This window comes from Trichechus manatus, unplaced genomic scaffold (assembly GCF_000243295.1).
Source record: "Trichechus manatus latirostris isolate Lorelei unplaced genomic scaffold, TriManLat1.0 scaffold00045, whole genome shotgun sequence".
Lineage (NCBI taxonomy): Eukaryota > Metazoa > Chordata > Mammalia > Sirenia > Trichechidae > Trichechus > Trichechus manatus.
In genome coordinates, this window is record NW_004443981.1 from 2,438,593 (window position 1) to 2,460,932 (window position 22,340).

At 39.4% G+C, this 22,340-nt stretch overlaps 1 protein-coding gene across 2 annotated transcripts in view; it reads right to left on the reverse strand.

Moving 5' to 3' along the window:
- EFCAB11 (EF-hand calcium binding domain 11) overlaps positions 1-22,340 on the reverse strand; it is a 161,857-nt gene that overhangs the window by 118,404 nt on the left and 21,113 nt on the right. For both annotated transcript variants that reach the window (XM_004376661.2, XM_023731695.1), the window contains exon 5: positions 20,269-20,359. In XM_004376661.2, the coding sequence (XP_004376718.1) occupies positions 20,269-20,359 (91 nt within the window). The remainder of the gene's footprint in view (positions 1-20,268; positions 20,360-22,340) is intronic.

Here is a 22,340-nt window from a genome sequence, read left to right on the forward strand (position 1 = left end):
CATTTCGCATAACTCCCCATTAGTATCCTGATTTTATGGCTGCTCAGTCTACAGATGAGGAAATCGAGGCAAGTTGAGATACTTTTCAAAGGCCTCACAGCTAAGAAGCAATTGGAGCAGGGATTTAGACTCAGACATTTACTCCAGAATAAGCTCTCTTAGCCACTAGACTTGGCCAGAGAACCAATACAAGAAGAAGGCAGATAAACAACAAGGCATTGACTAATTGTGGGCCAGTATATACCACTGAACTGTGCTAGGTAAAACTGGGATAAAATGGTTGCTTTAAAAAAAAAAAAAGATATAATTCCTTTTACTTACTCTGTAAAAATATCTGTATTAGTTTAAAAAAAAAAAAAAAAGGATCCCTACTCTTTTAATATCTAACCAGCAAAAATTTAGGGTGTTGCAACCAATACAGACACTAAGAAACAAAACAAAAGAAAATAGAAGTTACTAATATACAGCTCAGGTTTTTTTTTTTTTTTTTTTTGTTGGCTTTATCCAAAATGCCGACTTCCTTAGTTCCAAACACTGGGGGACCTGCGAATTTGAAGTTATTTAAGTTTTCCTCGGCTAGCACTGCTTTTTCCTCAAATTTCTACATTGCTGTTTTTATTGAAATTTCTGTACATTAATATTTGCTTTTTTTTTAACATGACCTATTTTTCCAATGGGACTGAGGAGGAAAATTACAAATGCACATTTAAAGCCACAAGGATATTTAAACTCCCCTTATTTTTTTCATACATTTTTAGTTCTCTCTACTTGAGATGAAAGATAAAAACTGTGTGCGTGATTAATTATAATGATGAAAGAATGCAAGGCAGTTGCTGAAGAAACGAGAACAACAAAGGAATAAACTACTGCAGGCATCACCAGGACAGGAATGTCACTGTTCTGTGTACTCAATTTCCATGGCAACCAGCAAAGGGAAGATGAATGTTTCATAGTCACTCTGCTCTGCAGTACATGTCTATAAATCAAACTTGCATAAAGAGCACACAATTTCTGCTGTGGGCTGTACTCAAAGCTGGTTTATTTTCCTGTTACTGTATAATTATGAAAAAGAAGCACAAAACAATGAGGTCATTTTTACTGGGGAACAAACTCAGAAATTACTGATACACCTGCGGCATATGATGCCATTCATCTAGAGACAGACAGGAAGCAGGCAACGCAGCAATGAATGAAAACCTTGCCTGCCTCTGTAGCAGACAAACCCAGGCGCTCATGTGCTCCGGTGATGACTGCATGCTCCATGTCTGGTGTGCCCTGCCTCCTCTTAGCTCTGCTCTGAAATGTACGGTGGGGCACCTTAATTAACCGCCTCAGGTACAGTCAAAGTTGTCATTCTGATAATTGTGGAGAAATGATACTCCACTTCTAGCATGAAAGTTTACTGAGGCTGAACAAGTATACACTTGTTTTTATTTACGCTGAAAATGCCTCATCAAGTAGAAGATGGAAAAATAATGTGTTAGCCCTTGAATTGGAAGTCAGGAGACCTGGGTTTTGATTCCAGTCTTTGGAACCTTGGGTAAGCCACATAAGTTCATCGAGCCACCATTTTCTTAGCTGTACAATAAGAGGGCTGGAGTATGTGATTTCTAAGGTATCTGCCACCAAACAGTTTCATGAATCTGTAACCTCTAAATCTCAAAGGTCTGAATATATCAATTGGATCTAACCAAAGATGCCATGCAATTTCTTTAAAAATATACCTTACATAGTTGTATTTTTAAATCCTACACAGGGTAAAGCACTGAAATAACAGTGTTTTAAAATTTTACTATCCTATTGGAGCCGTCTTCCAAGTTGTTTCAACCTTCCAAACATAGAAGCTGCTGTAGAAAGTTTAATAAAATTATCAGAGTTTAAGAGTTAAATTTTTTTTTTTTTACAATCCCACAACTGATTTTTGTAATACTACAAAGATATTTAAATTTAAAACATCTTTCTGTGACGTAGAGAAGGGCTGCCTATTAATAGTAGCAATTCCTATTAAGTAGGAAGCAACCTGCTTCTTGAAGTCTGCAGTTCTTAGAGACATGTTGAGGCTCTCCTGGGTTCCTCTTTGTATACCCAGGACCTAGGTAGAGTAATGCTCAATAAAAGTTCGCGGAATAAATGGATGGGTGGGTAGATGGACAGATGGATGGATGGATGAACAAATTCTTGGTGCAATGATACCTTTGCTACAACTTTCAGCCAAATCTTGTATTCCCTTCCCCACTCTTAAATATTTGTTTAGATAGATTTAGACCAACATATAAACATCCATGGGACAGACAGGCAAATATCTGAAAACCAGCTATAGCTATGTATCTTTTGTGAGTCTTTACAAAATCCTTGTGGAACTTTACAACCTACAAATATCTTCTGCTAGTGGCACATGAGGCATTATCATATATAAGGAGGGCCTTCCATCCTAGGGCCCTGGGATAAGGGGGTAGGGTGGTCAGCAGGGGATGAGGATGAAGGTGGGGACTCGAAAACAACTGAGTCATAGTCTTGGCCTCAAACAAGGGAAGGATAGGGCAAACATCTAATTAACACCTAATAGGTACAACCATTATCACATCTGATGCTCACACCAGCCCTGAGGCAAAGATGTTATTATTGCCATTTCACAGCTGGGGAAACCAAACTGTAAAAAGTTTATAAGTGACTAAGGGACAGTTAGGAAATACGGAGAGAATCTCCTAGTCTCCCGGAGTCCAAAGTCTGTGCTCTTTTCTTTCTTTGTATCTCAAGACACATTCAAGCAACAGACTATCTCTCTATTCGGACTTCTTCAGGGCTAAAAACCAAAAAGTTAAAAGGATTAAACAATAATAAACCTAGTCTCTAAAAGAAGGAACCCTGGTGGTGCAATGGTTAAGTGCTCAGTTGTTAACCCAAAGATCAGCAGTTCGAATCCACCCAGCAGCTCTGCGAGAGAAAAACCTGGTGATCTGCTCATGTAAAGACTACAGCCTAGAAAACAATATGGGGTAGTCTTACTCTGTCACACGGAGTCACTATGAGTTAAAATCAAGTCAAAGGCACCTAACAACAAGAAATCTCTAAAAAGCAATGCTCTTTCTGTTACAGGAATGCATTAATAGTAATAACAGTTATAGTGATAATATAAATCGGTATTTTTAAAAATCTAAATCCAGTACATAAATATAACCAGGAATATCACTCTACTTCTCTAACATTGTTGCTCACACCTCTATTCCCCTGATGAGCAGGCTAAAGACTATTTCCAGGATGGAGTCAGATGTTACACACTCATACAATTTCCAATATGTGAATATTATGTGGGCAATGACATCTTTACAGGAATTTACCAAAAATGTATTCTGCTGGCCATAAAGAAATTTGTTTATTTGCTAAGTTTAGAAAACATAATAATTTGGGTGCTAATTTTTCAAAAACTAACAAAATAACATTTATTACAAAAGGCTCTAGGTTAACCTCTTCTTCCAATTAGTTTCTTATCAGAGTTTTTAGCACCACCAATTGGTTAAAGGGATCTACTGCAAATTTCCTTGGCTCTCAATCTGCTTTGTTCATTAAGACAGGATCATACATTTATTTCATATTTAAGGCAAAGTAATTTATTTCAGTCACTAAATAAAATTAGAAATGTCGTTCCTTGCCAGTCAAATAAATAATAATCCACTGTGGCTTTTTCACATAAGAAAAAGGAATGTTTGGGCAACTAAAAGCCATTAGAGAAAATGGAATCTACCCAGGAAAGCTAATTTGATTTATTCTACCATAAGCTCACACTCAAAATGCAAAGACAAAGAACTACAATGACAATTAAAAACTATAAGAGAGACCAAACTAAATGGTATTGAATCTATGCTAACCTGCAGAGTTTATATCAGACATTAATTTAATTGGAAATAAAAATGATTGAGGAGGTAATTGCACATTTTAGAATTTTTTAGAAGTGTTTCCACCAAGATTCCTGTCTCAAAGATCGATGCTGCCATCTGACAGGTGAGTATACATTGTCATTTATCTTTCCTTCCTGTTTAATAGAACCACACATAGCAACAGAGACGAGAATACAGAGAGCACAGCTGAGCCCTCAGGGTTCAAATCTGATCTCTGTACAATGAATCAATTTGTGAAGAGAAGTGTCCCTGAAGAACTAAGTTCAATTTTTTTTCTAAAACAACCAATTTGTGGATACTTGTTGTCTATGAAAGGTCCATGCAGCCACTCATTGTCATGACACATTTGTAACCTGCAGGATGAGTGGCACCAACCCTACAACAAATTTGGTAATTGTAGAAACTTCTCCACTAGACAATGTACGAGAGAGAAAGAGAAGGTACCAGTCAATTAATCGAAGTTGACTGTTAAATCTGTTAAAATCTGTCTGATACGGTTGAAAGCTAGTGTAATAATTTTGTGATAATGACAGTTTAAATCTCTATACATTCACCTAAAACACAATAAAATTAAAAAGATAAACAGAAAAAAAAAATCTCTATACAAACGTGCAGTCAGTTTCATATGTTTTAAAGAATCCAATCTAAATTTGTAATGTTGTTGTTGTTGTTAGGTGCCATTGAGTCAGATCTGACTCATAGCGATCCTATGCACAACAGAACGAAACACTGCCCAGTCCTGAGCCATCCTCACAATCGTTGTTATGCTTGAGCCTACTGTTGTAGCCACTGTGTCAATCCATCTCTTTGAGGGTCTTGCTCTTTTTCAATGACCCTCTACTCTACCAAGCATGATGTCCTTCTCCAGGGTCTGGTCCCTCCTGATAACATGTCCAAAGTATGTGAGATGAAGTCTTGCCATCCTCGCTTCTAAGAAGCATTCTGGCTATACTTCTTCCAAGATGGATTTGTTCATTCTTCTGGCAATCCATGGTATATTCAATATTCTTTGTCAACACCATAAATCAAAGGCATCAATTCTTCGGTCTTCCTTATTCATTATCCAGCTTTCACATGCATATGAGGTGACTGAAAACATCACAGCTTGGGTCAGGGACAACTTAGTCCTCCAAGCGACATTTTTGCTTTTTAACACTTTAAAGAGATCTTTTGCGGCAGATTTGTCCAATGCAATGCATCGTTTGATTTCTTGACTACTGCTTCCATGGCTGTTGATCGTCGATCCAAGTAAAATGAAATCCTTGACAACTTCTCTTTTCTCCGTTTATCATGATGTTGCTTACTGGTCCAGTTGTGAGGATTTTTGTTTTCTTTATGTTGAGGCGTAATCCATACTGAAGGCTGTAACCTTTGATCTTCATCAATAAGTGCTTCAAGTCCTCTTCACTTTCAGCAAGCAAGGTTGTGTCATATGCATATCACAGGCTTTTAATGAGTCTTCCTCAATCCTGATGCCACGTTCTTCTTCATATAGTCTAGCTTCTCAGATTATTTGCTCAGCATAGATTAAGTATGGTGAAAGGATACAACCCTGACATACACCTTTTCTAACTTTAAACCATGCAGTATCCCCTTGTTCTGTTCAAACAACTGCCTCTTGGTCTAAGTACAGGTTGCTCAGAACAATTAAGTGTTCTGGAATTCCCATTCTTTGCAATGTTATCCATCATTTGTTATGGTCCACACAGTTGAATGACTTTGCATAGTTAATAAAACACAGGTAAACATCTTGCTGGTATTCTCTGCTTTCAACTAAGATCTATCTGACATCAGCAATGATATCCTTGGTTCCACCTCCTCTTCTGAATCGAGCTTGAATTTCTGGCAGTTTCCTGTCGATATGTACTGCTGCAACCACTTCTGAATGATCTTCAACAGAATTTTACTTGTAAAATTTGTAAAAGGCCTACCTAAAAAATTAGGGGTCAGCAGCTGCTGTATCCAGTTTAACATCTAATTTGAATATCAAACTTTGATCAAATTACTGCTATTCCTTTGCTCATTTATTTCCTCATTCATTCATTGATTCATTCATTCAGGTATTCATTGAATACTCTGTCTCCAGCAAACGCTGTTAAGTTCCTGTAAGAACGGACCAAGAATGATTCTCTTCTGCTATCCTCTCCCTTTCCCCTTACTTTGTACATGCCACCTCCAAAGTCAAAGAAGATTTCTATTTGAAGTCAAGACGGGATTATGAGGAAAACTTAACAATAAGATTTAGGTTAAGAAAAGCATTTTTTACCTTTTATTTTGTTGTCATTGTTTATAAGTATGTTCTTTAATGTGATTTTTCACTGATACTTAGTGCTAAATGGTTTTAGACAATTCATTTGAACTAGAAGTTCAGTCTATTCTACCATTATTAGGGATTGGTATTCCTAAATCAAAGAATAAAATTTTGAGGTGTGAAGAAAACATGTAACCATTAACAAGTACCAGTAACATGATTATTATCAAACAAAATTTTTTGATTATCGGTCAGTTTCCTATGACTTTTTTTTTGTTACCAAAAAAATAAAATGATGGAGAATCAAAACCCAGTTTGGCTTCAATTTAGCTGCAAGAGAGCCCCAGCCTCATTTGTAAAATGGATATGAATAAATTAATAAGTAGGATAATCTTCAGGATTCAGTGAGATAACCCCCACTGGGTGTGCAATGAATGGTAACCATTGCCAATGGCACATGATGTCAGAAAAGCTGGGGGAGGAGTGAAGCATGAAGGAATGGGGATAACTGGAGGGACTGAGGAGGGGAGAGTAGCTTTCTAGGCTGAGGGGAATGTGTGTGAGTGTATCTGCAGGCAGGGATGGAAGCTACAAACAGGAAAGAAAAGAGCTAACGAAGAAAGGTCCAAGATCAGACGAAAGGGAGGAGATGTGACCAAGAACAAAGGAGAGAAATTAGAAGAGAGAAGAGACTCCTTTTTTCCTTAGAAATAGAACTAAAGGAAAATGGAGAACTCTGGAGGCAAAAAGATGGCTCCAAAAAAGGAAACTCAGGAGAAGGCCATGACACTCTTCATGATGGAGAAGGCAAGATCATCTGCAAAGCACAGCACTGGAAAAGGACTGGTATAACCATCGCAGAGAGAAAATCCTTACAGAGAGAGCAAAGAGATTTCATCTCATGTGACAACTCTCGTGAATTTGCTTGGGGGGTTATGCGGAGAAGAGTTCTGAGGCCAACCCTGGGCTCAGCACGAAACAGTGCTGGCCACAGGATAGGAGAGGACAGTGATGGCACACATTCAACTATTTGCCCTCTCTGCAATAAGGCATCGAAGGATGATGAGTTAAAGTTCTCCTGGACAACAGGAAGGGTCTTGCATGATTTGAGTGAAAGGTATGCCAGGCCTCGGCATGAAAAGGAAGGCATCAGAATTAGACAGGACCAGGATTGGGGCGCTGGGCACCGGGATGGATATGGGTAGTCCAAATACTTTGGTCAAGTAGACACAACAGTTTCTGTGGGAACTGTGAATGTGGTCCTCTTCCGGGAGACAGTCAGAAGATCAACACAGGCAGCAGGGGATCTAAGCAACAGGAGTCAGAAGGTGGGTAGCAGAGTTCAGAGACCTCTCCGACATTACACTTGATGACAGAGAAAGAGAGACTGATTGTGTGTGCGTGTGTATTTTAGGGGAAGAGGCAGATGCACTGCAGAACAAAAGCAAGTGGTAAGTAAGCCCAGGGTCTCAGATTAGCAAAGAAGCAGTACCCACTTACCAGCTCAGGCCCACTTACCAACTTAGGACTGTAGATAGGTCAAAGCCAAGGGCAGGGCCTTGAACTGAGGCTGAGTCTTAGGGCCCGGGTTATAAGTAAAGATAAGGTGAAGGTAAAGGTGTTATAAGCATTCTTGGGGCTTACTGGCAGCTAAGGAGAAAGGAGGTGTGGGGTACAGACGACACGGTAGGAGGAGGAAAAAGAATGACGGAGTCCAACATGAGAATCCAGTAGCTAGGGTTAGCGACCAGTACCCGCGGCTGGGATAGGAAAATTTTAAGTTCTGTGGGTGGGGTGGAGGGGTGAGAAGTGAGTGATAAGCTGAGAAGTGAGTGATAAGCAGGACAGAGGGGCAGGAAAGGAACAGGGTATGAGCATTATTAGTATTAGTACCTGTCCTGCCTCTCCTACGGTTGGCTTAGGGGCAAGCCTGAGTCCACCAACTGAGCCATCAGTAGGTTCAAGGAGCTAAGACAGGCAGAGGCAAGGGAAAGAGCGGGAACTAAGAGGGGTCACACTAACCCTGTAATGGATTTTATTGTTATTCTCTGACTGTCTTCAGCAGCAGACTGCAACCATGGAGGGAAGCAGAGCAGACAATGGGGTCAAGTTGGAATTTATCAAACACAACACTGAAGTCACAATAACTGATTAAAAGCGTCTTTTGGATGAATCAAAGTATAGCCCTGCCTTATAAAGAAAAAAATTATGAATTTAGTTTAGCATCCATACCCCAGTTAAAATTATAAAACCTCATTAGGTGATTTAAATATTTTTTGCTTTTACAGTTTATTTGACAAAATATTTTGGTGTTGTGATATGATTCCATGAGATGTATAATACACGGGTTCCTATCAACCAGACCTGAACCAGAAGGCCTGCCAGTTTCATGTATAAAATGCTGCATCAGCTTTCTATTGTACATTTTTGTAAGCAGCTCCTTCTGTTTATATTGCAAATAAATAAAATCTCAAGTATAACAATCTAAACCAAACCCATTCATATGAGCAGAGGAAAGCTATATAATTATGCAACTAGTTTAGCAATAACATTTTTGCGTGGAGAGAAAATACCTTGCTTCCTCATATTTATACTTGGCATTGTGGGCATGGTTCCTACACTGAGGACGTTTGTACTGTTAAAAGAAGCAAAAAAGGAATATAGCAGTGATTAAGAGCACGAGCTTGGGAGTCAGCCTGCTTGAATTTGAATCCTGTTCCCATTAACTAACCAGCTGGTGGTGTTGAGCAATTCCTTGGACCTTTCCAAGTGTTTTCCCCATCAGTAAAACAGGGGCAGATACAGCCTAACCTCTAAGGTTCCTGCAAGGAGTAAACGTTTTTAGCACAGTGCCTGCTACATAGTACACACCAACAAACGTCAGTTCCGGTGTTGCTGTGGTTAATGTTATTAGTTAAATTAACGTGGTGTTACGGGAATAATAAGGAAGAAGAAAGATCTTCTGTGGGTTAGAGTGATCAGGGAAAGCTACACAGATGAGAGTACAGCTAAGCTCTAAAGAACGAATACCAATTAGATGTGTGGATGGGGAAGTGTGAGAAGGAGCAAAAATGCTAGGAGAAAAATGAGATGGGATCAGTAGATAGCAAGTAGACCAGAATGATGGAGTGGAATGTTTGAACTGGGAGATGCTCGCTGACATAATAAAGGTCACACCAGGTCTCGCCTGTAGGGGCCTGGCATGTTAGTCTAAGGAATCTAGACGTTACCTGGTAGGTAATGAAAAGCTGCTACAGTTGAGAAACAACATTGAAAAATAACAATAATTGTCTCTCTTTAACTAAATTTTAACTAGGATAGACCAGTGCGTCTCAAACTTCAACGTGCATTATAAATCACAAGGGATCATGTTAAGCACGTTTTGATTCAGTATGTTTGGAGAGGGGCCTGAGGTGATGCATTTCTAATAAACTACCTGATGCGCTGCTGCTGGTCTTTGGACCACTCTCTGAATGACAAGGATGTTTCTATTCAAGCTAGACTGATGGAGGAAGATGGCTAAGTAGGTAGTAGGTAGACAGATGGCTAGACACGAGGATTCCTAGGTTCCAGCAAACTCACAAATCAGTATGTCATAGTAGTAGTACCAGAAATCTTTGGTCCTCATTTTAGGTCATATGTATGGAGGGCAACCAAAACTTTCAACTGTAACTCTTAATTCTGAAACTATCTTTTTCATGATATTTTAAAACAATGTTAATTTAAATATTGCACATAAAATATAAATTCCTGGGGGAACTCATACCACCAAGAAAGCAGTGCCAGGAACAGAGAGTGTCCTTTGGACTTGGGGTCCCTGAGTGGAGAAGCTCCTAGTCTGGGGGAACACTGATGAGAAGAAGGCAGACTGAGAGAGAAAGGCTTCCCCTGGAGCTGATGCCCTGAATTTGGACTTTTAGCTTACTTTACTGTGAGGAAATAAACTTCTCTTTGTTAAAGCCATCCCCTTGTGGTATTTCTGTTATAGCAGCATTAGATGACTAAGACAGAATTTGGTGCCGAGAGAGTGGGGTGCTGCTCTAACAGATACCTAAAATGTGGAAGTGGTTTTGAAACTGTGAACGGATAGAGCAGTGACAGCAGCAAAGGACCAGCAGCAGCAGAGAACCTGCAACAGCAGAGAAGTGGCAGAGAACCTGCAGTGGCAGAGGAGTGGCAGTGACAGAGAACCAAGAGCAGCAGAACCAGGAGACCGGTGGGAGATGGTGCTAGAGCGGACCCACGGAGCGAGAGCTGAGTGCCTGTGCGCACGAGACTTTCTGGTGGAGTAGGGTGACTCCGTGCACTTATTGATGGAGCTACTAAGCTTTGGAACACTTGCCCCAGCAGGGTAGATGCAGGCATGAGGCCCAAGGGTCAAGAGGCCACAGGAAACAGAAGGAGAAGCCGAAGAGACAAGGGACACAAGAAGCCAAGCTGCCTCAGTCTCTAAAGGTATGGCCATGACCTCAGGGGTTTCAAAGGGTGGAGCCATGGCCTCTGGTGCTTCTAAGGGTGGAGTCGCCACTCAGATGGACTGGGAGAACGGTGTGCCTAAAGCCAAGGGAGCAGAGTTGCTGCCCCAGTGGGCCTGGAAGTCAGAGCTGAAGCCCAGGGACGAGGGGCCAAGAGGTCTCCGCTCAGAATCTGGAGACTGTGGCCAATACCTAGAGTCTGGAGGGTAGGGCCATTGTGTAAAATGTCTCAGAGAACAGAATATTATTTTCAAAGCCTTGAGGGCTAATGTGATGTGTTCTGCGACTTGCTTGGTGCCTGTTATCCCTTCTTTTTCTCCAGCGTCTCCCATATGTAACGGAAATGTCTAGCTTCTGCCTGTTCTGCCATTGTACCTCTGGAAGCAGATAACTTGTATTCTAGATTTCATAGATGAAGAGGAATTTTTGGATTTTGGACTTGGAATTAAGACTTTTGCTATGATATGATGGGGTGAATATGTTTTCCATTTTGCAAGGATGTGATTTTTTGGGGACCAAAGGGTAGAATGTCATGGATTGAATTATGTCCCCCCAAAAATGTGTGTATCCATTTGGCTGGGCCATGATTCCTGGTATTGTGTGATTTTCCTATATGTTGTAAATCCTGCCTCTATGATGTTGATAAGGGAGCATGGGCGGCAGTTGTGTTAGTAAGGCAGGACTCAATCTACAAGACTGGATTGTGTCCTGAGGCAATCTCTTGAGATATAAAAAGAGAGAAGTGAGCAGAGAGACAGGGGGACCTCATACCACCAAGAAAGCAGCGACAAGAGCCGAGCATGTCCTCTGGACCCGGGGTCCCTGAGCAGAGAAGCTCCTAGTCTGGGGGAACACTGATTAGAAGGTGGCAGACTAAGAGAGAAAGGCTTCCCCTGGAGATAATGCCCTGAATATGGACTTTCAGCCTACTTTACCGTGAGGAAATAAACTTCTCTTTGTTAAAGCCTATACATATATATATATATATATATATAAATATAAAAATTTCTTTTATTAACTACAGATTTTTCTTGTTTTTTAAAGAATTCAGATTTGTATAAACATGACATACAATATTATCAAGGTTCTCACCCAGAATTTAGCAATCTACTAAAAAGAAAAACATAAGAAATTGATTCCTTTTTCTATAAGGAAAAATGGCATGAATACATTCATGATGTGCAACTATTAATAACTTCAAGAATGACTGAAAGGGTTAGCAACATTTGGTCATGAGAAAGAAACCATGGCCGCAGCTTCTTATGTGACAGCTGGATTAAAAGAAAAATAACCCTCATGCTATTACATCAAGAACAGCGTATGCAACCATATATGTAGATGAGGAATTGGATCTGTTGGAGATAACACTTGTTATAGTGACATCTCAAAAACTAAACCCCAGGTTGGACAGCTGTCAAACCCAGTAATTTCCTCTTGAGAACAGTCTTTGTCACACTGACAGACCACATCTGTATTCATGCTGTGGTGGACTCTGAATAATATCTGTGAAACACAGAGAAAATAAAGGAGACTGCCATGCCACTCTCCATGATAGATAACCCCACCAGTGAATTTCAGAGCTAGAAGTCTGCCAGATCATATAATACAACACCCTCGTTTCAGAGATGAGGAGAGTGAAGTCCACGGAGGCTCAGTGATTTATAGGAAGATGGCTAAGTGGCAGAGCTGGGACTAGAACTCACGTCTCCTAGTTGACAGCCCTGGGCTAAACTGTACTACATTATCTAATATGGCGCCAGGGTGGCATTTGGGGGAGTAAAACAAAAAATACATAATCAGTGAGCCCATCTTTTATTTAAGCCATTCATTTACATAAAATGTAGTCACCCATTCAACATGGACAAAACCGTGCTGTGTGCTATGGAGAGGGTGATGATGGATATCCTACTGTGCCTGCCGGCGGTAAGCTTCCATTCTAATCCTGAAAATAATGCTGCTGTTGTTGTTGTTAGGTGCCATCGAGTCAGTTGTGACTTCTGGCGACCCTATGTACTATAGAACAAAATACTGCTCAGTCCTGCGCCATGCTCACAACTGTTGTTATGCTTCAGCCCATTGTTGCAGCCACTGTGTCAATCCATCTCGTTGAGGGTCTTCCTCTTTTTCACTGATCCTCTATTTTACCAAGCATGATGTCCTTCTCCAGGGACTGATCCCTCCTGGGAACATGTCTAAAATATGTTTAAGACATAGTCTCGCCATCCTTGCTTCTAAGGAGCATTCTGGTTATACTTCTTCCAAGACAGGTTTGTTCATTCTTTTGGCAGTTTACGGTATATTGAACATTCTTCGCCAACACCACTATTCAAAGGCATCAACCCTTCTTCAATCTTCCTTATTCACTGTCCAGCTTTCACATGCATATGAGGTGACTGAAAATATCATGGCTTGGGTCAGGCGCACCTTAGTCTTCACGGTGACATCTTTGCTTTTCAACACTTTAAAGAGATCTTTTGCGGCAGATTTGCCCCATGCCATGCGTCTTTCGATTTTCTGCCTGCTGCTTCCATGGGTGTTGATTATGGATCCAAGTAAAATGAAATCCTTGACAACTTTCATCTCTCCGTTTATCATGATGTTGCTTATTGACCCAGTTGTGAGGATTTTTGTTTCCTTTATGTTGAGGTGTAATCCATACTGAAGGCTGTAGTCTTTGATCTTCATCAGGAAGTGCTTCAAGTCCTCTTCACTTTCAGCAAGCAAGGTTGTGTCATCTGCATAATGCAAGTTGTTAATGAGTCTTCCTTCAATCTTGATGTCCCGTTCTTTTTCATATAGTCCAGGTTCTCAAATTATTTGCTCAACATACAGATTGAATAGATATGGTGAAAGGATGCAACCCTGACACACACCTTTCCTGACTTTAAGCAATGCAGTATCCCCTTGTTCTGTCTGAATAACGGCCTCTTGATCCATGTATGGGTTCCTCATGAGCACTATTAAGTGTTCTGGAAATAGTAAATGTATACAAATAACTACATATAAATAGGAAGAAAGGCCTGGTGATCTACTTCCAAAAATCAGCCAATGAAAACCCTATGGATAACAATGGTTCAATCCCCAACTGATCATGAGGATGATGCAGAAATGAGCAAGAGTTTGTTCTGTTGTGCCTGGGATTGCCACGGGTAGGGGGGGCCGACTTGATGGCAGCTAATAACAACAAGAAGCATGAAAAAGAAAGATATTTATGACAGATTAGGGGCTATAGGAATTTAAAGCCTAAGAGAGAGCCAATTTCCATTCTGGAGGCTGGAAGATGAGTGGGCAGGGTGTAGGGTGGGGCCAAGTTTCAAGGATAAGAAAAATCTTAACAGTAGCATGTGAGGTGGGCCTTAAGGATGAGTAGAATTTGCATGGAGGTGTTTAAAATAAGAGAAGATGACGAAATCTATATATGTTAGAAATTTAAAAGGAATTAAGTATTCCTTCCAACAAACTTTTTAATAATGTCAACTAGATAGTTAAGGCACTTTAACTGAAGAAACCAAAATAACATGCTGTATTTGAAAATTTACGTAATAAATTCATCACACTCTTCTTGACTTGCTTCCTGGTCCAGTTTCTGGGCTTTAATTTCTGTATCTCCAATTCAAAAGTTTACACTGGTAAAATGGCTATGAACCCTCAAATGCAAGGATGTAATTTTTGTTTTATAGGGCAAAATCAATTAAGAGTCCTCTGAAAAAGTGGCAGTTCCTTAAAATGACTAGAGTATAATTATTTCCATAGCTGGATTTTAAAAGTAGTTTTAGTCAATGTATTATAATGTATTAAATAGAATTACAACATATCTTATTCAATATGAAAATTGCTAGTGAGAGGAACTTTTGAGGTCAGCTTAAAAAGCTTACACACATTCATACTCCCTATTCTGTAATCATGTGCAAGAAAATAACCAGGAAAGGAACCTTTGACAATTAAATTTTAATTTGAAATAAAAGCTAAGGATTACTTTTGCAGAGAAGATAAGTCATGAAATAAAAATTAGAAACTCAAGAAGTGTTTTTCTTTTGGCTATCACACTCACACACCAGATACAGCTGGTGACTGTTATTTATGTATAGCTATGAAGAATGAGGTATGATTTCCAGTCTTTTCTATACTACAAAAAACATGCAGATACTTACAGATTAATAATCATAGTCACCAAAGTAGGTACTCACTATAAGGACAGTGATCATGTTGAGGTCACATGAGAATCATTCTGACGCACGAAATATTGACTGAGAAACTTTCTTTTGTTAGAGACTGTCCGAGAAAATGATGTGCAACAAGTCTACTGCTGGCTGGAAGCATTACAGGAAATTAAAGAACACAGTGCAGAATAACACTTCAAAAGAGATGCACATGAGTTGGGGGAAAAATGCTATTTTAAATCATTTTCCTTTAGGTCTCCTGGCTCTGTAAGACTCCCTTTCATTCAGCACAACAGAAGCATCTGTTAGTTCCTTTTACTCAAGTTCATGATAATCCTTTCCTCTGGTATGGCTGTGATATGAGGCATATGTAATTTTTCTGCTAAAAGAGTATCCATCACTCCGTTTTAAAATTGTATTCCTAGCCCCTTTCCCCACTGATACTGACACTGAAAACAGATTATTCATCAGGTCATGACACTCCTATCTTCAGTCAACTTTTAGTGCCCAAAAAAGGAGAGTCAGATGTGCTGTGGGCTTCGACCTTCCCTACAGAATATGAAGAAAGGGATTCTGACACCAAAAGTATCAGGATATAACTTTAAATGTCTCCAGTCATGACCAGAGAGTATTCGGGCACTTCAGTACTTGCACATTACAGGCTTCTGGCACTCCGTCTATGCACTGAGACCACGGACGGTGGGCCACGGAGAGGGCCTTCTGTATGTCCATGCTTCATTTCATGGCGGGGAAGCTTCTGCAGAGCTTTTTGCCAACTGACAGGTGGTGGGAATGTACAAATCTCAGTGCTGACAATGAGACAGAGAAGGCTCCTAGGCATGGAGAAGTAAACATATCCACACAGAGAAAAACACCAGCCAGAAATACCACAGGGTGCAGATGGCAGGCAAAGTCAAGAAAGAACATTAAACCAGTTCCCTGATGACCAGACCAAAAACAAAGCCCACTACCATCAAGTCGATTCCAACTCATAGAGACCCTATAGGACGGAGTAGAACTGCTCCACAGGGTTTCCAAGGCTGTAATCTTTATGGAAGTTGACTGCCACATCTCTCTCCCAGGGAGCAGCTGATGGGTTTGGACCACTGGCCTTTCAGTTAGCAGCTGAGTGCTTAACCACTGTGCCACCAGGGCTCCTTTCCTGATGACCTCTGAACCGAAACAAAACCCATTGCCAGTGAGGCAATTCTGACTCATAGCAACCCTATAGGACAGACTAGAACTGCCCCATAGGGTTCCCAAGGAGTGGCTGGTGGATTTGAACTGCTGACCTTTTGGTTAGCAGCCGAGCTTTCAACCACTGTGCCACCAGGGATCCTTCCTGATGACAGTGGAGGCTAAATCGCAAACTGAAGATGTTCCTCCCAAAAAGCAGAGAGGCCTTCAGAGATTAATTCATGAAAATCATATGTACAAAGAGAAAACGTAAAGCAAAGCCACATGTGGTTAAAAACCTCCTGATGGCATTTTAAAGTACTCTATTCTAGTTTTTAAGAAGCAAATTAAACCATGAAGAAATTTATTGTCACTGGGTATCTAGAGTAAGTGACAATGGACCAACAAGTATTTATTAAGTAACTACAATGCACAAGGCAACATGCCAGGAACAGTGGAGATTACAGATATATTCATAAACTCAAAGAGCTTGTAGTATTTTATGGAGATAATCATAAACACTGTATTGTTGTTTATCAAGTAAGTAATTGAGAAAAAAAACACAATAAATGATATCAGAATTTAGAGAAAGGAAAGATGACTGTGCAAGGCAAAGGAAGAAAAAAAAGCTTTACTGAGCAGGAACTCGAAAGGTAGCTCTAATTTGGATAGGTAGGGAGAAGGGTAAGGCAGTGCCAGGCAAGGGAAGCAGAATGAGATGTGCACATCACATATTGAAAGTAACAAGTACTATGCCAAAGGAAATGTAGGAATTTGGGGTGAATGAAAGATAAGTTTGGAAAGGCAGGAGGCCCTGGAGACCAGATATTAGAGAGCTAGGCTAAAGAGTTTTAACCTCACCCATTAGGGTCACTCATGATTTTTGAACATTAAAAAGAAAAAAAAGACAACCACTACAAAGTTCTTAGTAAGTTCTATTAGTGTTAAAGAGGAAAGAAGTTTCTTGTTTCAATCTTTTAGCGCTGGAAAGAGCCTATTATCTACAGTGCAAACATAACATTAATCAACTCTTCTGCCTCTTAAACTTCCGCCATTTGTAGTAGGCAGGAAAAAAAATGTCTTCAAGGAAAGAATTTCCTAAGAACTTCTGAATAATAATGAAACATCATCTTTGATATGGCCTCAGCCATTTTAGTACACAAATCAGTGCTACTAGCTTTAAGTGGAAATCAAAGTTTAAAGTTTCAAACACTGAAAGGAATCTCAAATTCTGAAATCTAAATATTAAACATTTTATGATATGTTTAGAGATGGCATAAACTGTTGTTGTTGTTAGATACCATCGAGTTGGTTCCGACTCACAGCGACCCTATGTACAACATAACAAAATACTGCCTGCTCCTGTGTCATCCTCACAATCGTTGTTATGCTTGAGTCCACTGTTGCAGCCACTGTGTCAATTCATCTTGTTGAGGGTCTTTGTCTTTTTTGCTGACCCTCTACTTTATGAACTATGATGTCCTTCTCCAGGGACTGATCCCTCCTGATAATATGTCCAAAGTAAGTTTTTAACATGAGATATTCTCCCTTGGTTTAAGAAAGCAATTTGCTCCCCAAAATTCTTCCCTTAGTAGTGAAGTTGCTTTCAATAATTTACTTGGAAAAAGTTATAACTGGAAAACCTTAAGCAATCACCCATTAAAAATAAAGTCTTAAAAATAATTGTTTCCCCTAGTAAAGCAAATACCTCTATAAAACAAGAGTTGAAAGCAGAGATTAAAAGGCTTAGAGGAGATACTGTAAAATAGCAAGATACAGTAAAATAACAAAAGAAAATGAAGCATCAGCAGATATAGCTCAAGAAAGAAGTGCAAGAGAAAAATAAAACCATTACAGGAAAAAAAAAATCCATACTGGACACAGGACAAAAGAGAAAAGACACCTCTGAAAACATATTAAGAGACATGGTGGGCAAAGCAAGCAACTGAAATAGAAATTTAAAAGGACTTCCAACATAAACATAACCAGTGTTCTCAAAGAAAAAGACTGTGACTCAAAAATGTTAACATTCAATCCGTTATATACTTTTATCCAAGTACGACGGCCTGGAAAAACACCTTCGAACATGAAAGATAAGAGGAAATACAGTTATGATCCCTACTAGAGAATAAACTTCAGCTAAGCAGAAACTATGGCACAAGGCTTAGAAGTGAGTGTTGAATCCATTTAACTGTAGAACTAAGGCTAAAACAAATGAGGAAATTATGATTACAGAACAGAATGTGAATGCTATGAACCCTGGCAATATAATGAAACACACACACACACTGCTTTCATTAATGATAAAATTATTAAAATAAATATCATTAGAGTAGTTAGGCAACAATTCACAGACCTTATAAAAGCATCTCATTATGCTCTTGTAATACCGTCAGATTTAATGAATGATACACCAACAATGGTTTAGCACCTTCAGTATTTCCACCGTCAAAAAGTAAAATGGTTCTTTGATGTCTTATGCCCCAAGTCTGATTTTTTGTTTGTTTTGTTTTGTTTGTTTGTTCTTTGGTTTGGCTTTTAAAATGAAAGTGTCTACCATTTTCACTACTGACTGCTACTGTATTGGGTCTGCTTTGTACTAGCAAAAAATGTTTTTTCTACTTTATAACAATCCACTTTATAGATCTTTAGGAGTAAATACTATTCACCAAAATAAAGATGAAACTTGATTATTTATTACTCATATCATCACAAAGTATATACAAAGATGCTACTATAGTTATTTCATAAAATCAACTAAGTTAATATTGCATGTTTCTAGATTTAACTTCTTTGCCCTTATTCAAATAGCTTGCTCAACAGCATGCTTGTGAATGATGTACCAAGTTAAGTTCATACATGATGCCACTGTTAATGATAGTGAATGCAACTCCTTATTTCAAATAACCTGCTTGATAAGTTCTACTGGGGTGCTGGCTTCTGGTCAGGTTTCGTTAAACTGCTTTTATCTCAAATGGCTGGTCCTGCCAGATGTCCCCCAATATCCATTCTCTTCTTCTTCCTCAGTAACAGAATTTCTATTAATGGACCACATGACTTCCCAGAGCAAGACTACATTTTCCAGCCTCCTGCCTGGCCTTGGAACTAAGTTTTGGTCATTGGGATGTAAGTGGAAATATTTATCCTTAAAGAGAGCGGCCTATCTTCTGCTCCCTTTTCTCCTAACTAGCTGGATTTCAAGCAACCATCTTGAAGCAGGTAGGAGAAGCCAGGTGTTGAGGCAGCCACAGCAACAAGAAAAGGAGTCTGGGTCCTTCGCGACTGTGTTGCCATCAAACCAACCCTGGACTGGCTGTTTATGTGGCAGGGAAATACATTTCTACCTTCTTTGAGTTTCTCTTACTTTGAGTTTTCTTGGTCTCACTTCTGTACTGAACGCTAATTAATATACCTTGTAAAAACCTTGAAGAAGGCCTCATGCTAGGAGTCAGAGAAGTGTCAGCTCTGCTATTTCCTCATTGTTAGCATGTGCTGGCACTATTAACATCACCTTCAATGTGCAGTTTCCTTGCTATTTTAAGCCACTTGTCCATTTTGTAAAGATAAGTTTATAAAAATCAGATAATATAACCTCTAAATCAGGAATACATGAACTGCAGCATGTGTCTGTAACATTGAAACCAAATGAATGAAGGGCCACCATTAAGCAACTCCAACTCTTTTCTCCAGACAACTCAAGAATCACACACTAGCTGTGTGACCGATATACAGGCCACAGGAGAAAACCAGGACCAATGTTAAGTACTAATAAAGTTTCATTTTTTTTAGCGGATACATAAATAAATGGAGAAGTTCTACTTTCTTTCTGCTCCTCTGCCACCCCCACCACCTAATGGTGTGATGTACCTCCCCAGGGTACAAACACTCCACCCACTTTTAGAACCACTGGACTCAAGCTCACCGAGCTGGCCAGATCATATGGCCCAAGCTGCTCCATTTCCCAATTACTCAATACCTGTTGACCTGTTGCCATCAAGTTGACTCTGACTCATAGCAACCCTAGAGGACAGGATAGAACTGTCCCATAAGGTTTCCAAGGCTATAAATCTTCACGGAAGCAGACTGCCACATCTTTCTCCCATGGGTTCAAATCGCTGGCCTTTTGATTAGCAGCCGAGCCCTTAATCACTGTGGCTAATTATAAATTCCTCTCCTGAACCATGACAATATGCTGTGAAGTGACAATGCTCATAAGTGAAAAATCAGCATAAGTATTCATAAAACTGAAAAGCTATAAAAGCAAATGGTAAACCAAGAGATGAGTGTACAGGAAGATTTTGGTGACTTACCTGAATACCTCAACAATAATCCTCTCTGGTAATTTGGGAGCCACCTGCTTAAATGCTTTCTTGAAATCTTCCAAAGTTAAAAATCCACGATCTTTTTGAAAATAAAAGATAAAGTACTCACTTACTTCTACAAATCCTATAAACTGTTAATTCAGCCACCATAATATTTGCATGAAGCTTTATTTTAACATATTATCAGGAGAAAAGCAGTAATTTATAGTTGATTTTACAAATAAAGACAATCCTAAACTGTCTCATTGGAAGAGGTCAAAAAGATTTGGTCACTGGGACGAAACTAGAAATAATGTATATCCTTAAAGAGAAGGGCCTATTTTCTGCTCCCTTTCCTCCTAACTAGTAATAACTTAGTAACACTTAAAAATCTAGTAATACTCCCTCCCTAAGTGCAGCTGCAGATAACCTCAAACGTCCAGGCCTAAAACTCACTGGTTCTCTGAGTCCCAGGGAAAAGGACTAGAAAGACACATTCTACAATAATGCCATAGGCTTCGAGTCTTTGTGAATTGTCGAAACAATTCATTCTTAAAATTCTCCTTTGTTTCTTGCTTGGTACTGGAACTATGATATATTGTATTTAGGGTAAAACCATAATGGCAGCCAAGACACTGACACTGGCCTCCATAACTTTTCTCATCCATATATGTGATCTATCTGCGGGACACAGGAGGAGGGAAGTGTCAGCTCTGCCGTTTTCTCATTGTTAGCACGTGCTGACATCATTAATATCACTTTCAATCTACAGTTTCCTCAAAAAAGCTATTTTAAGCCACTTGTCTATTTTATAAGGATTGGTTTATAAAAACTAGATAATATAATCTTTAAATCCACTTTATCAGGTATGATGCATAAACTGCAACATGTGTCAACAACATGGAAAACAAATGAATAAAGGGCCACCATTAAGCAGCTCAGTATGAAGATCCCATAATGCACAGGTCAAAACAGGAGTTAAAGGAGAAGGTACATGGTCTCCCCCACTTCCGCAGGTGTTTCCAGGCCTGTATCCCAACTCGGCAAGTCCTTCTGCTGTCCCCGTTAGAATATAGGCAACTCATAGGTACAATTATATAACTGAAAACATTATTTCAGCCTTGGTAAATGTCAAGAGTTTAAGATCGCCATGAAGGAAACAATTTCCACCGACTCCTAAAGAAATAGCTAATGAATATAGCACAGGTAGTCCCCAACTTACGACGTATTCAAGTTAAGATGAATCGTGCTTACAACCATTTGTTGTTGTGGGTTTTTTTGTACATCTTATCGTTAGTAATATGTACTAATACAACGTTGCAGCTTGTAATTTGCTGATGTTATCATTCTCAGATGTTCACTCACAGATGTTCAGTGTTATGATTTACTGTTTAAAACACTACCATATAGCAGGCTATGGCAATCATAATGAAAACAAAAAAAAAAAAAAAAAAAAAATGAAGTATTCGATTTACCTCAGAATCGACTTATGATGAAGTTATCAGAACAGAACCCCATTGGAAGTTGGGGACTACCTGTAAAATCATCTTCCAAGTACAGTAGTCCCCGACTTACGATATATTTGAGGTACGATGAATGGCACTTACAATAGTCTGTTTTTTTTGGTTTTTTTGTATATCCTATTGTTAGTAATACGTATGTATTAAAATATATCTCTAAGTTTATACGCAATGTCTTCTACCCTCAAAGACAAGTAAAGATTGGATTTATAAAAACACTGATAATAAAAGGCAGTAATAATGAAAACTGAAAAAAAAAAGAGGTATTTTACTTATGTCAGAACCAACTTATGATGGAGTCGTCGGGACGGAACCCTGTTGTAAGTCAGGGACTACCCGTATATTGTATATTTAATTTGTTGTTGTTTGTGTGTGCTGTAGAGTCACTTCCAATTCACAGCAACCCTCTAGGGCAGGGCAGAACTGCCCCATTGGGTTTCCAAGGCTGTAATCCTTACAGAAGCAAAATGCCAGATCTTTTTCCCGTCGAGTGGCTGGTGGGTTCAAACTGCTGACCTTTTGGTTAGCCACTGAGCACTTAACCACTGTACCACCAGGCCT